Source organism: Myxocyprinus asiaticus, chromosome 22 (genome assembly GCF_019703515.2).
Source record: "Myxocyprinus asiaticus isolate MX2 ecotype Aquarium Trade chromosome 22, UBuf_Myxa_2, whole genome shotgun sequence".
In the NCBI taxonomy this organism is placed as follows: Eukaryota; Metazoa; Chordata; class Actinopteri; order Cypriniformes; family Catostomidae; genus Myxocyprinus; species Myxocyprinus asiaticus.
Window position 1 is genome coordinate 3526566 of NC_059365.1, and position 13310 is coordinate 3539875.

General features: G+C 36.9%; 3 protein-coding genes across 8 annotated transcripts in view; 2 read left to right on the plus strand and 1 right to left on the minus strand.

Moving 5' to 3' along the window:
- LOC127413399 (MORC family CW-type zinc finger protein 3-like) overlaps nt 1-13310 on the plus strand; it is a 212894-nt gene that overhangs the window by 73427 nt on the left and 126157 nt on the right. The window lies entirely within an intron of this gene.
- LOC127413400 (Bardet-Biedl syndrome 12 protein-like) overlaps nt 2080-13310 on the minus strand; it is a 75284-nt gene continuing 64053 nt past the window's right edge. For 3 of the 4 annotated variants that reach the window (XM_051650540.1, XM_051650541.1, XM_051650539.1), the window contains one exon: nt 2080-4150. In XM_051650540.1, the coding sequence (XP_051506500.1) occupies nt 2267-4150 (1884 nt within the window). In that variant the 3' untranslated portion in view covers nt 2080-2266. Of the gene's footprint in view, nt 4151-6132; nt 6204-13310 lie in introns of those variants that run through there. The other variant, XM_051650542.1, reaches the window with a different exon arrangement.
- cetn4 (centrin 4) lies at nt 6370-12393 on the plus strand. The gene is made up of 5 exons (XM_051650550.1): nt 6370-6490; nt 8847-9002; nt 11114-11242; nt 11759-11896; nt 12120-12393. Exons 1-5 carry the CDS (start codon nt 6488-6490, stop codon nt 12207-12209), a joined length of 516 nt encoding a protein of 171 aa, XP_051506510.1. The 5' UTR covers nt 6370-6487; the 3' UTR covers nt 12210-12393.

A 13310-nucleotide genomic window follows, 5' to 3' on the forward strand; every position in this document is an offset into this window, starting at 1 on the left:
TCACCAAAGCCAATTCTATGTAGAGCTTGAAACAAAAACTCATGTTCTAACGTGGTGGCAAAAATAAAGGCGGAAGAATGCAAACTGCAACGTAACGGGGTTAAGAAAGAGGCGGGGGTGCATGGGAGGCCACAGCAAATATTATTTTTACTTACCCATTTGCTCCAAGACCAAAAAAAACAAACAAAAAAACAAACAAAAAAAAAAAAACAACAAAAAAAAAAACACTAGTACGTTTGAATGACTTTTCAGAAGTGTTAAAAAATAAAAAGTGGTGGATTAAGACAGCAGCTGTGGTAATTCGTTTTTTAAAACTAATCCCACGGTAATACAACACAAAGCATAATGCTATAAATTTACACTCAATATTTAAAAAATGTATAATATTAAAAAAAAATCGCGAGGTTTACGCTGATAAATAAGGCGGAAACGCGTCATCACAGTCTGTGAAAAAAGTATTTTGGTCTGGTACGATCGGTATCGTTTTGACTCTTTTCAGTGTGTTTTCAACTCAGCTAAAGTTTCATCAACCTAATTATTTAGGTATAAATTGCATTGTATGTGTATTGTCTAGACCGCGTTGTCACGTGAAACGTGTTACTTTTGTCAACGCCGTACGCCAACGACCAATCACTGTTGTTTATGATGGACATATAAGGATTTTTTTTTTTTAAACATAATTTTACACAGATTGCTGCACTGAATATCCATTTGTACCTCAGGTATACTTTCTCATAAGTAATATATTTAAAAGTTTATAATTGTAGTGTTCAAATGTCTTCATTAAGATAAAAACCGTTCTAAGATTTAAACGGGGATGAAGGGATGATTCCACCTGGAGGAATAATTCTCTGCGCCCCTTATTTAAAGCTGAAGTATATATTTTTCCATTGTTAAAATGCTTTCGTCTGTCCCAGCTTTAATATGCAGAGACAACTATATACGAGCCATTAATAGGTTAATTTTCTCAACATTGTGTCTCTGTAGCACTATAAATCTTCCTGTGTTTGTTTTGAGAAACCGCTTTAGACAGACCCACCATAACAACGTTACCCAGTTGGGGCGGGACCATCTGACTGTTTGAACAAAAGCAAACGAATGACGTATTCAGAAAGTTGTTTTGAAAACATTGTTTATTTTTGCAATTCGGTTCGGCCAGAGATTGTTTAGCAAGAGAGAACGGGCCACTTCTATTCAAATGAATGGGAGAAATTGGAACGCTCAACGGATGTAGAAAGGAAGCCAATCACCTTTTAGATACAGACATCGCCTGTCAATCAACTTACTAACGCGCATGCGCTTTAGCTATACCAGACGGGAAAATTGCGTGTTTTAGCGTAATATGAGGTATAGAATCACAATATATGATTCCAGTATTGTCATATTTTATTGCTGATTTGAAATACGTTCTTTGATTGTAATCTTGACCAACCATTTTTGAGATTTTGGTCTTTCCCCATTCAAATAGATAGGAGCTGCACTTTCATGACTGGAAGTAGCCTCCCGAGAGCATTTCTAAGATGGCAGCCAGTGGACTGACTTGCTAGAAAGACTTTGAGTTCGGTGGCACTAGTGTCACAGAAATTACATACTTCAGCTTTAACGTTCATTATATAGTAACATTTGCCGCCTGGATATCTATTTTATTGAAAGAATGGGCAGCTGATGACAGAGACGGAGTTGGCTTTTTTATTTTAGGGAAAATCTACGGAATACTGTGAAAGATATTTACAAATATTACAATGTAATATTTGAGAGTACTACTATATTTATAGCTGAAAGCATTGTGAAATTCATCAAAATATTTATATTTAATACACAAAAATGCAAGGGTTGAGGAATGCATATAACTTTAAATAAATCTGCAGAATTTTCTTCAGTTCTTCACCCAAAATAACATGGAATAGTGTGGACGCACCTAGAGACTCTGACAATTAGCCTACATTTTTAGATTTGCTTTATGATTCTGCATGTCTTTTCATTTATTTACTCTCATTGGTGCAAACGACACACAGAATAAATAGAAAGTACAAATTTATATTTTTTGGAAAAAGTCTACAGACATTTTATCCAATGTAAATTTTAATTTAAAAGATTTCATTGTCAAAACAAGTAGTGTTATAAAGAACATGCATCCAATTGCATAAATGTATTTATATAACATTCGAATTCTCGGGGGAAAAAGTTAGCTAAACATTTTAGGGTGAACCAAGTTTTTAATTATGCCTTAAATTACATACATTTACCCAGTATTGTCCACTAGATCTCAAAGATACATGAGATCATTGTAAACATTTTCTCCTTCGTTGACGCCTGTTATGATCTCAGTGTCAGACTGAAGAACTAGAAACACCAGATCTAGAGCTCTCCTCCATGCTTCAAATTTCACTGTCATGTTATCATACACACCGACCACATCCGTCTCCACCTCCATCACTGCTATACAGTCCATGGTAGTCTGTGGTTTCAGAGGGGCCCATAATATTTCAGCACAAATGGGTTCACGTTCCTTACAGAGTCTCAGCTGATCTGCAATAGCCGTCCAAGCCTCTGCTTTAGAAGACACCATCCCGCTGTTGAGCATCAATGTGGAGATGTAGTCCATCCAGGCTTCGGCCATCAACTGCAGCACAATATTCTCGTATGGGACCTCCATTCCTGTCTGTCTGGATTTATGAAGCTGATGGATGCATAGAAGTTCAGTAGCCCCGCCTCCCGGCAGCAACTTCCGGTCTGTGACTGCCTGGTGCAGCCGATGTGCGCAGCTCCAAAACTGATCCTCCAAAGTTTGCAGTTTTGAACTTACAGAGCTGGTTATGACCACAGTGACCAGAGATGTGCTTGCAGTCGCAATGCTGATGGCGACTGATTCATTTTTCCCATGGTGGCTGCTGATTTCTCTCCATCGACTGACTTTTACTCCTCGGCCCACGCATCGTTCGCAGAGCTGTGTTGCGTAAGAAATGGGGACGGCCCCTGTGGTTGCGGAAAAGTCCTTCAGAACAGCGGTTCTCACACCTTCAATAACCAAGATGTTGTAGCTGACACATAGGTCTTTGAGTTTTATGGAGGCCACACCATTCACAAGCAGAATATGTATGCTTAGTTTACGAAGGGTTTTTAACATATTCTCAATCCAACGCTCTTCCAAACTTAAATCTGTCATGTTAACATGATCTGTGGTGTGTATGACATTCGCAGGCCTATTGTAGCCCACATGGCGATATTTCTCGCTCAAATCGCCTTTGACCAGGGCGATATTTAACATCTGATCCTGAAGATGCTGGATCACAACGTACCAGTCGGTCGAGAGCAACACAACATACCCATGTTGAACGCACGAGCGCTCCATTAAAAGGCCTGGAACTGGGCATGTTACCAGTTTTTGGATTTCTATAGCCCTGTTTTGACCACCTTCCGTGCTGTTTGTAGACTGCAACTTGCAAGCGTTCAAGACTAAATCCATGGAGGTCTTACATCCGTGGCTAACGGCTTGCGCTACACAAGCCAAGTCAAAGTTTTTTGAGACACGAGTGTGTGAATTTGGGTTTTCAGGTTGACGATCATGTAAACTGAAGTGTCTACTGTGTTTGAGTGTTATTCTGAGATTTTGATGGAGCTTTCGTTCTATACACAGCACCTTGAGGTCTTTGTCCGTGGTTGTGTCCTGAGCCCCTACTGACTCCTCAGAATTTGGAGGTGAACTGGGTTCATCCACCTTTTTTTGCTTGTAGGAAACTTCTTCTAAACATACAGCCGACCGCCTGCATGCCTCCAAACACACTTCCAGTCCTCTGGTCATGGCTGTTTTGATATGCGACACAGTTATTCCTCTGTGTAGACACTCCAGTGCTACTCTACTCCAGATTCCAGCCAAAAACACCAGTGTTCCTGTTCCAGAGCGGAAGGTCTTCCACTGGGCCTGTACAGTCTCGTGAAGTAGCTGTCCAACAGAGCTGTCCAGCTCCATTTGCTTAAGCAAACGTGAACAGGAGCTGACCAGCACCACATCCCCGCTGTCTTCATCCTGGATGAACTTCAGGCATTTGTTGGGGCCTAGAAAGGCATGAGCAGTGGCTGCTATGGCTTCTAACTGCTGGAGACCAATGTGCCGACGATGACCGACGTTGGCCACTCCAGCTTCGGACATCTGTGAAACAGGAATAATGAGGCACCGTATAAATACGGCTATGAATAAAGTTGTCATTTAGCTAATGATTTTATGCAAAGTGTACTGTTTTCTAGAGGTCGACCGATAGTGGATTTGTTGGGAAAGGTTTTGGGAAAGGCCGATAACAGATTAGTTGGCCGATAGTTTTTAAAATCAATTTATAAAATGTCAAAACAAAATGTGTTTCTTTACTATGGCGGGCAAAGAGAAAGAGTCCAAAATGATTAAAATTCCAGGTGCAGTTTATTCAACCAAAGTCCCAATAATAACTAGAAAAAAAGATTTGGTGCATAACGAGGGACTTTTTAACTATAAACAACCCCAAAACACACAGGGGACTCTTATTTGGAATGATGAAAAAACTATCGCAACTATCGGCATAGATTTTTTCAGATAACCAATAGTTCCAAAAAGCAACTATCGGCACCGATTAATCGGTCTACCTCTACTGTTTTCTCCATTGGATTAATTGCTTCTACTTGTATTAGGTCTCATTTGTAAGTCACTTTGGATAAAACCACCTGCTAAATGAATAAAAGAGAATGCAAATGAATAATTTAGAGCTTGATAAAACACAGCAAATGATTAAACCCACCTAAAATCCATTGCATCATTACACTAGCCTACTATTTGCTTTATCAATATAAAAACAAATTTGTAATGATAATTTAGATTTGATCATTTGTACCAGAGGGACTGCGACTGTAAAAAGTATACTATAATTAACGCTTTGAATAAAAGCATCTTCTAAATGACATCATGATATTTTAAATTACCTATATGTAATTACATATATATTTATAGAGTTAATAAGATGGGATAAACATCCACATTTGTTAAGTAGGGGTATTATACAAAGTTATAAATAGTTAATTAATTGTAAAAGCAATTACAGTTGTTCACTGGATTCAAAACAACTCAACTCAAATGAATGTCAGCAAAAAAAAAAAAAAAAAAAAAAAAAAAAAAAAAAAAAAAACTCCATGTGAAAAATAACAGCAAAGTGGGATGCCCTTATGTGATTCTGGTAAAAGGAATATTCCGGGTTCAATTCAGGTTAAGCTCAATTGACAGCAGGGGCATAGATCCCCCACCCCTAATAATCAAAACAAGCAAGTAAACCCCCCCCCCCTTTATTTATACAATGCATGTAAATGCTTCACGAGGCAACCCCCAATGTTCAAGCCAAATCTACGTCCTTGATTGACAGCATTTGTGGCATAATGTTAACACAAAAAAATAGTCCCACATTTATTAAAAAAAAAAATATTGTAATAAATTGCAGTTACAGAAATACGCTTACAATGGAAGTGAATGGGGCCAGTCCATAAACGCTAAAATACACACCGTTTCAAAAGTAAAGCCACAAGACATGAACATTATACATGTTAACATGATTTTAGTATATAATAATCTCATCAGTGTAAAGCTATATCCAATATTACAACTTCGTTGCCATGATGACGCAATGTCGGTAAACCCTGTAAGCGATTTTATCATACTAAAATCATGCAGAACTGATTTTTATCACAATAAAATCATGTTAACATGCATATTGTTTACATCTTGTACCAATACATTTGAAACTGTGTGTATTTCAGTGTTTATGGCCTGGCCCCATTCACTTCCATTGTAAGTTAGTGGTAATCAACATTATGCCACAAATGCTGTCAGTTAAGCTTAATTATGCCATTGAACCGGGGACATAAACACAGACTGATTGATACCTTCTTGTATCAGTTTAAAAGCAAAGGAGTCGTGTTATATCAAACAAATACACTAAAACGTACTACTGAAAGTACAGAACCAAGCAAATAAACGTAAAACAATACAGCGAGAAATGTCTCATTAGCCACGTAGCTTCAACCAAACTGTATGCATGCAAAACGCAAAACTATTTCAAAGACATAAAACACAAATGCTACAATATATAACGTCTTGTTTGTGGCGAATGTACAAACCTTTTCCGTAGAGATGCGTTGAGTATTCACGCAGAGTCCATGTTCCTAAACACGCATGCGCACTGCACTACTTCAAGCCAACCCTGAAGAGCTCGTTGCTAAGAGATGGACGCTAAACGATCGTTGCTGCCAATCAAATCGAACATACACCTCCTGCTCATCATGATTGGTCGAATAGATTAAGACGCAGAACAACTACACCTCCTATTGGATCAAGCTGTTGTCACTCCGTAAGAGGCCCCGCCCACTCAGATGCTCTCAAGGGAAGCAACGACATTGACAGCATTTTTCTTACTCTTGTTTACATTTCGAGTAAATTACGACGTTTTAGTTTGATTCTACTGATATTCTCGAGATGGTAAGTGGACTTTATGGTTACTTTTAAAAGTTCCCGAATTAATTCACGTAAGTAGACAATAAGAGGTTAAACGCTGTTGTCTAGCCTGAGCTGTTGGCTTTATTGTTATGGAAACCAGCGCTAACTTGTTAGCTTGATTGGTTTAAAGGCCAATATAATTCGCGTCTTTATTATAGATTATACATAATCCACTTCTTGAGATGTTTTTTTTCCTAAAAGTGTAATAAAGAAGTACTGAAACTTAATTACACGTGTCTGTGTGTGTGTGTGTGTGTGTGTGTGTGTGTGTGTGTGTGTGTGTGTGTGTGTGTGTGTGTGTGTGTGTGTGTTTATGACTAATTTAGCTTTTAAAATCTTCCCCAAAATACTTTATCAGATTCTACATTTTAGAATATAGATTAATATGTAAACATACAGAATAACATAATTAGCCTGTGTTTTATTCACTCGTATCTTGTGTTTGATAAAAATAAATAACATTTTGATCTATACATATTTTGTACAATAATAAATACACAATTATTTGCATCTGCATGTCTTCACAAAATTATCAAGCTCAAAATAAGACTTGTGTAGTACAGTTTTATAAGTAATAAATGCATTTATTATATACCACCTTTCTAAAAACTAAAAATAAGTTTTTTGAAAATAATCTTAATCATTAATATGATGGGTAATGTATATATGAAAAATGTCTAATAACATTGATAGTAATTTGAAAAGATATAAATGTAAGTCACTTCCTGGGACCCAGGAATTCATTTCTGTCCTCTGTAGTGGACATTTTACTTAATTTGTTTGGTTTTAAATGATAAATTTACATGTGAATAACATAGAAATATAACTGCAAGCAGCAATTACGGGGCCAAGCCCACCAACGGCATGTACGGAAGTGTCACTGGACATCAGTGATTATGACTATGATAAAACATTGTTAGAATTGCTAAATTTAAAATACAATTAAATTATAACTTTTGAACAATAGGCGGCACAGTCAACAAATTTACAAGGTCAGGGTGTGGTCATTATGACACACACAAAGTTTCATGAAAATATGGCAAAGTATTGCAGAGATACAGCCTCAGATGCTTTTTGGCGACTTGCCATCAAATTCGTTGGTGCACTATTTGAGAACCGTTTTGTCTATCAAAAAGCTTTTGATAACTTTTTGTCAAGCGTGTCCCAAGATGATACATGGCAAATGTCATGCAAATCAGACTTAGGCCCTATGAGAAGTTCAAAAAAGTAGGTTTTCAATTAAATAAAAAATGGCGGAGAGGAAGTATGGCCGACAATAGAAAATTGGTTAAGACCATACTCTGCATGACCCAAGGAATCTATAGAGAGCAGTCACAGAACGGTCAAATTAATCAAATGTTATAAGTATTTTTAAACATATCAGTATAACTTTTGACCACAAGGTCGCGCTGGCCTCAAGGTGCCCTCAGGGCATAGTGCTGATGATGCATACCAAGTTTTGTGAATTTCATAAAAATTCAAAATGGCCGACATAGACAAATTGGGTATCACTCTATTTGTTATGCCCCAAGGGATCTTAAGAGACAAGTCTCATGATTTTAGGCTAAAATATTCAGGAGTTATATTTTGATATCCCCTGACCACTAGGTGGCGCTGTGCCAAAACTTTGCAGGTACCCTCAAGTCATGATGGCTATGACATATACCAAGTTTCGTGTCAATACGCCAAATCCTTGCGAAGATACAGCCTCACGTCCATTTTGGCATGCTCGCCATCAAATTCGTTGAAGCGTTATTCGAGAACTGTTTAGTCTATCAAAAAGCTTTTGGTAACTTTTTGTCCTCAGTGTCTCTGGATGATACACAACAAATTTTGTGCAAATCGGACATGCGGTCTAGGAGGAGTTTGAAAAAGAATTTTTTTTTGTTGGGAAAACTCAAAAGTTATGAGCATAAACATGAGTGCAACTTTGAACAGTTGGTGGCGCTAGAGGGTTTGACACCAAATTTGAGTCAGTTACATGTGAGAGTGTCCTCTATCAGAGTGTCCTCTATGGGCTACCATAGACTTCAACAGCAGAAGAATATTAATAAGAAAACTAGATACAATAGGTTCCTATGCACCTTCAGTGCTCTGCCCCTAATGACACATATTGACATTTAAATTGCATGTGTTTGGTCATTCATATCTGTATTTGCCCTTCTATAACAGGAACAATATTTTAAGTTCATACTCATGTTGTATCATGTGATTACTTCAAAACAAACTCAACATATGAAAAGTACTAATGTAACACCAATGGTGGAAGCTTGGCTGATAAATCAAATTTTTGCTTTCTTTCTTTCAAACTCTCCCTCTTTCTGCTGTTATATTCAAGGCGTCCAGCTTCAGAAAACCCAGTGCCACGGCCAACCAGCGTAAAAGAGCGGGTCCCAAACCAGAGTTGACAGAGGAACAGAAACAGGAGATCAGAGAAGCGTTCGATCTGTTTGACACAGACGGCACAGGAACTATAGATGTGAAGGAACTGAAGGTAAACAAGAAAACCCACAGACTGCTCTGTCCTGTCAGCTATTATAATAATGTCTAGATGTTAGCTATTATCAATAAAAAGCCTCTGAGACAACATATCAATTTGAAAAGAAATGATCGTAGAAGATTTAGTGAGTAAATTTGGAATGACCTAATCTTAGAAAATCCCAGCTCAGTGACCAATCTCTAATCTTATCACTTACTTACCACTAGCTAATGAAATTGCTGTGGCCCTCAGGTTACATGCATAATCAATATTTATCACTAATAATAATGTATTATTCACTACTACCAGTCAAACATTTGGACACACCTACTCATTCTGTAATAGACATATTTTGGTAGTTACAAGTAATATTTTTACCTTCAAAACTAATTTCAAGAGTTTAAGAACAAGTCTTTAGATAAACAATGTTTAAGATAAAAATAAAACATTTGTGGTTAAGTAAATATACCAGAAAAGATTAATTAGTTTAAGCGTGAACTTGAAAATATTAATTAAATTCAACATTTGTAATTAAATTCAAACATCTATAAATGACTACTCTATCTTATAAGTAAATATTATTCATGATTGTTTGTTATCTTTACAATACGCCATGTATCAATCTTAAAGCAGAAAACCTTGTCATATTTGAGTAAATATTGCAGGTAAATAAAATAAGTTAATTTTACTTAACTTATTTAAGTTAAGTTTGTGTTCTCAGTATGCACCGGAATAATTAATAAGCATGCATGGTTTCACTGTTTGCAACTTATAAAATTTTTATTGTTGATTTTGCTGTTACATTTAGTAACTCCTTGTTTTGTGAAGTCTGAAGTTCATTTTCTACTCAAAATTACCCATTCATGATTCAAAAATGATTGGTTACTTGTTACTAATGCCTGTCTCTAAACAACAAACAAAAATGTGTCTGCGGGCCACGGTCTCTGACGCTTTCGCCCTGTCAATTATTTTGCGCATTCTCATAGTGTTGTAGTTGCAGCAAATTATTGAGTCTTACTGCCATTTTTATGCCATGTTGTTCATAACAATTGTCAGTTGAGGGCGCTATTTTGCTGCTGCTGTTTTTAACAACCATTTCTGTATGATGTCGGTCTCAATAAAGCTCATTTGGTATCTTTGGAGTGCGGGTTTTGTAAAGAGGGGCATGGCTAATTGTCTCAGTCTCGTGGAAGTAGAACGGCTAAAATCGCTTACAGCACCTTTAAGCTTTCCTGTGGAAGGCTTCCGTGTGTCATGTGGTACATGATTAAACGTGTTTATAAGGAAAGTTGGAATTGGAATGTTCCAATAAAATGTTCATTTAAATGTTAGATTTGTAAGTAAAAGTTACTGTACTAACTGAAAGGTTTAAGTTACATTTTACTCACTTTAATCAATATTATGTCACAAAGTTAATTTTACTTATTTTATACCATTAAAATGTACTTAGAAAAACTGTGCAAAACTTATGAAGTAAAAATAAAATGAAATCTTACTAGTCATTCTTTTCAGTGATCATGTGCAACATTAATGAATGAATGTTACATTTATATAGCAATTTTCTGACACTCAAAGTGCTTTACACAGTGAACAGGGGACTCTCCTCAAACACCACCAGTGTGCAGCGACAGCAGCCATAGTTCACCAGCCCACACACCAGTGAGAGAGCCAATTAATCAATGGGGATTATTAGGAAGCCATGATTGAGAAGGGCCAATGGGGGGAATTTGGCCAGGACACCAGGGTTACACCCCTACTCTTTTCAAGAAGTGTCCTGGGATTTTTAATGACCACAGAGAGTAAGGACCTCGGTTTAATGTCTCATCTGAAGGACGGTGCCTTTTTACAGTATAGTGTCCCCATCATTATACTGGGGCATTAGGACCTATACAGTCCACAGGGTGAGCACCCCCTGCTGGCCTCCCTAATACCTCTTCCAGCAGCAACCTTAGTTTTCTCAGGAGGTCTCCCCATCCAGGTACTGACCAGGCTAAACCCTGCTTAGCTTCAGTAGGTAACCAGACTTGAGCTACAGGGTGATATGGCTGCTTTAATTCAGTAAAGTGTATTCAGACTTTTTATCTGGTAGTGTAAATAATAATCAAGTAATTGACTTGTTGCCGTAGGTTGCTATGCGAGCTTTGGGCTTTGAGCCAAAGAAAGAAGAGATAAAGAAGATGATCACTGATGTTGATAAAGAAGGATCGGGTACAATCAGCTTCAACGATTTCCTTTCTATGATGACACAGAAAATGGTGAGTCTGCATGGCAAATGATAATGTAACCCAGATTTTTGCTTTTTTTATAGAAAAGGGATGAGTCAAAATTAATTTTTTGTGGTAATCAACATTTTAGGGTGTGAACTATCCAGTTTGTAATATTAGATAACTCAAGTGTTGCATAATGTGAAGCTGTGTTTGCACTGATGCCAGACGTATCGTTCATTTTTATGAACAATCCAATCTTTTGGTTTGTGTTTATCAAGATAATAAAACAAAAAGAGAAAATATTCAAATGAGATAAAGTACCTTTGATTGTAAGAGTATTTAATACACTAGTTTATTCAATAATGGGCTTTAACACATGGTCATTTATATATATATATATATATAAACCATTTATTTGTTGAATTTTCAGCCTAAATAACAACATCTTGATACCATTACTGATATAAAATTACTCAAACAGTGATGTAAGATTTTGGTCATACCGCCCACCCCTACTGCACATCTTTGTAAGTTTAGCTGTACGTGATTTATCTTTCACAACAGAGTGAGAAAGACTCCAAAGAAGAGATCCTGAAGGCTTTCAGACTTTTCGATGACGACTGCACAGGCAAAATCTCTTTTAAAAACCTTAAGCGAGTGGCCAAAGAGCTTGGGGAAAATCTCACTGATGAAGAGTTACAGGTGTGTCTGCTTACTTCAGGTGCCAAATGTGGGGAATGCCACAGAAAATGTATGTTTCTCTGTAAACACAAGAATAATCTGTGAGTCTCCTTAGTTAGTGGGTTGTAGATTACAACCGATCAGATAAGATGTCCCATTTTACAGAGCAAGGGTTGAAAACTTTTGGAAATACTGCCGTGTAACAACATGTTGTTTTAACATGATTGTGTTTCCTTTTTTGCAGGAAATGATAGACGAGGCCGATAGAGATGGTGACGGTGAGATTAATGAGCAGGAGTTTTTAAGGATAATGAAAAAGACCAGTCTATACTGAATCTCTCTCTCTCAACCCCGTTAATGGTCACTAAAGCTAGTATACTGTATCTATAATCCTCTTAAAAGGCTGTTTTGTGTTGCTTTCTTTTTTACATGGTTGTAAAAATATTTTAATCAATGCATATTTTGTACAATATTAAATAAATGTTTATTTGCATCTTTGGGGCAATAATATTTTCATTGATATCTGTTTTGTACCCATTATTGTATATATATACAACATGAGTTGTATTCTTTCATTTTCATATGCAATTTAAAAGCACATGCTTCACAGCCTCTGGAGAACGACAAGCATTACAAATACCAGACTCATGTTTACCAACAATGAAGAGATAATAATTAAGTGCAGTATGCCCAATACGCATTCGAGATATTATTGTGTCCTCTTCCACCATAATTCCTCCTCTCAGCACCAACATGCTTTTGAATATTATGAAGATGAAGGTCTTTATTTCCCCATCCCACATCTCCTGCCATTTTTTAAATCGCAGCTACTCTAATTAAATAATCCTTTAATTTCTATTTAAGAAATTTTTGGCTTTGCCAAATTATCTACCTATTCTTCCTTTCCACCCCTACAGTACATGTGCTGGCACCCATAAGAAATAAATAACCTTAGCTGGTGGATCCTTGATGTTTATACTGTGGAGAATTTAATATAATATAATATATCTTGTCTTGATGAAGATTTGACACTCAGTAGACTAGTCAGTGCTGAGTAGGAGCCAGAACAGATCACTGTGACGACTGTCTGTATTTCCTCCACCCACTGAAGAGCCATTAAAATAGCAAACATCTCTGTGGTGAAAACTGAGACATTATCCGATATCCTCTTTGCTATACTGACTTTAAATTGCGGTATACACTGGCGGCCGAAAGTTTGGAATAATGTACAGATTTTGCTGTTTCAGAAGGAAATGGGTACTTTTAATTCACCAAAGTGGCATTCAACTGATCACAAAGTATAGTCAGGACATTACTGATGTAAAAAACAGCACCATCACTATTTGAAAAAAAGTCATTTTTGATCAAATCTAGACAGCAGCCATCACTCCAACACCTTATCCTTGAGTAATCATGCTAAATTGCTAATTTGGTA

Bases quoted from the DNA above. Each gene is read 5' to 3' on its own strand.
- cetn4 (XM_051650550.1), top strand. The intron at 9,003-11,113 runs GTAAACAAGAAA...TTGTTGCCGTAG, and splicing joins TAGATGTGAAGGAACTGAAG to GTTGCTATGCGAGCTTTGGG. The intron at 11,897-12,119 runs GTGTGTCTGCTT...CCTTTTTTGCAG, and splicing joins TCACTGATGAAGAGTTACAG to GAAATGATAGACGAGGCCGA.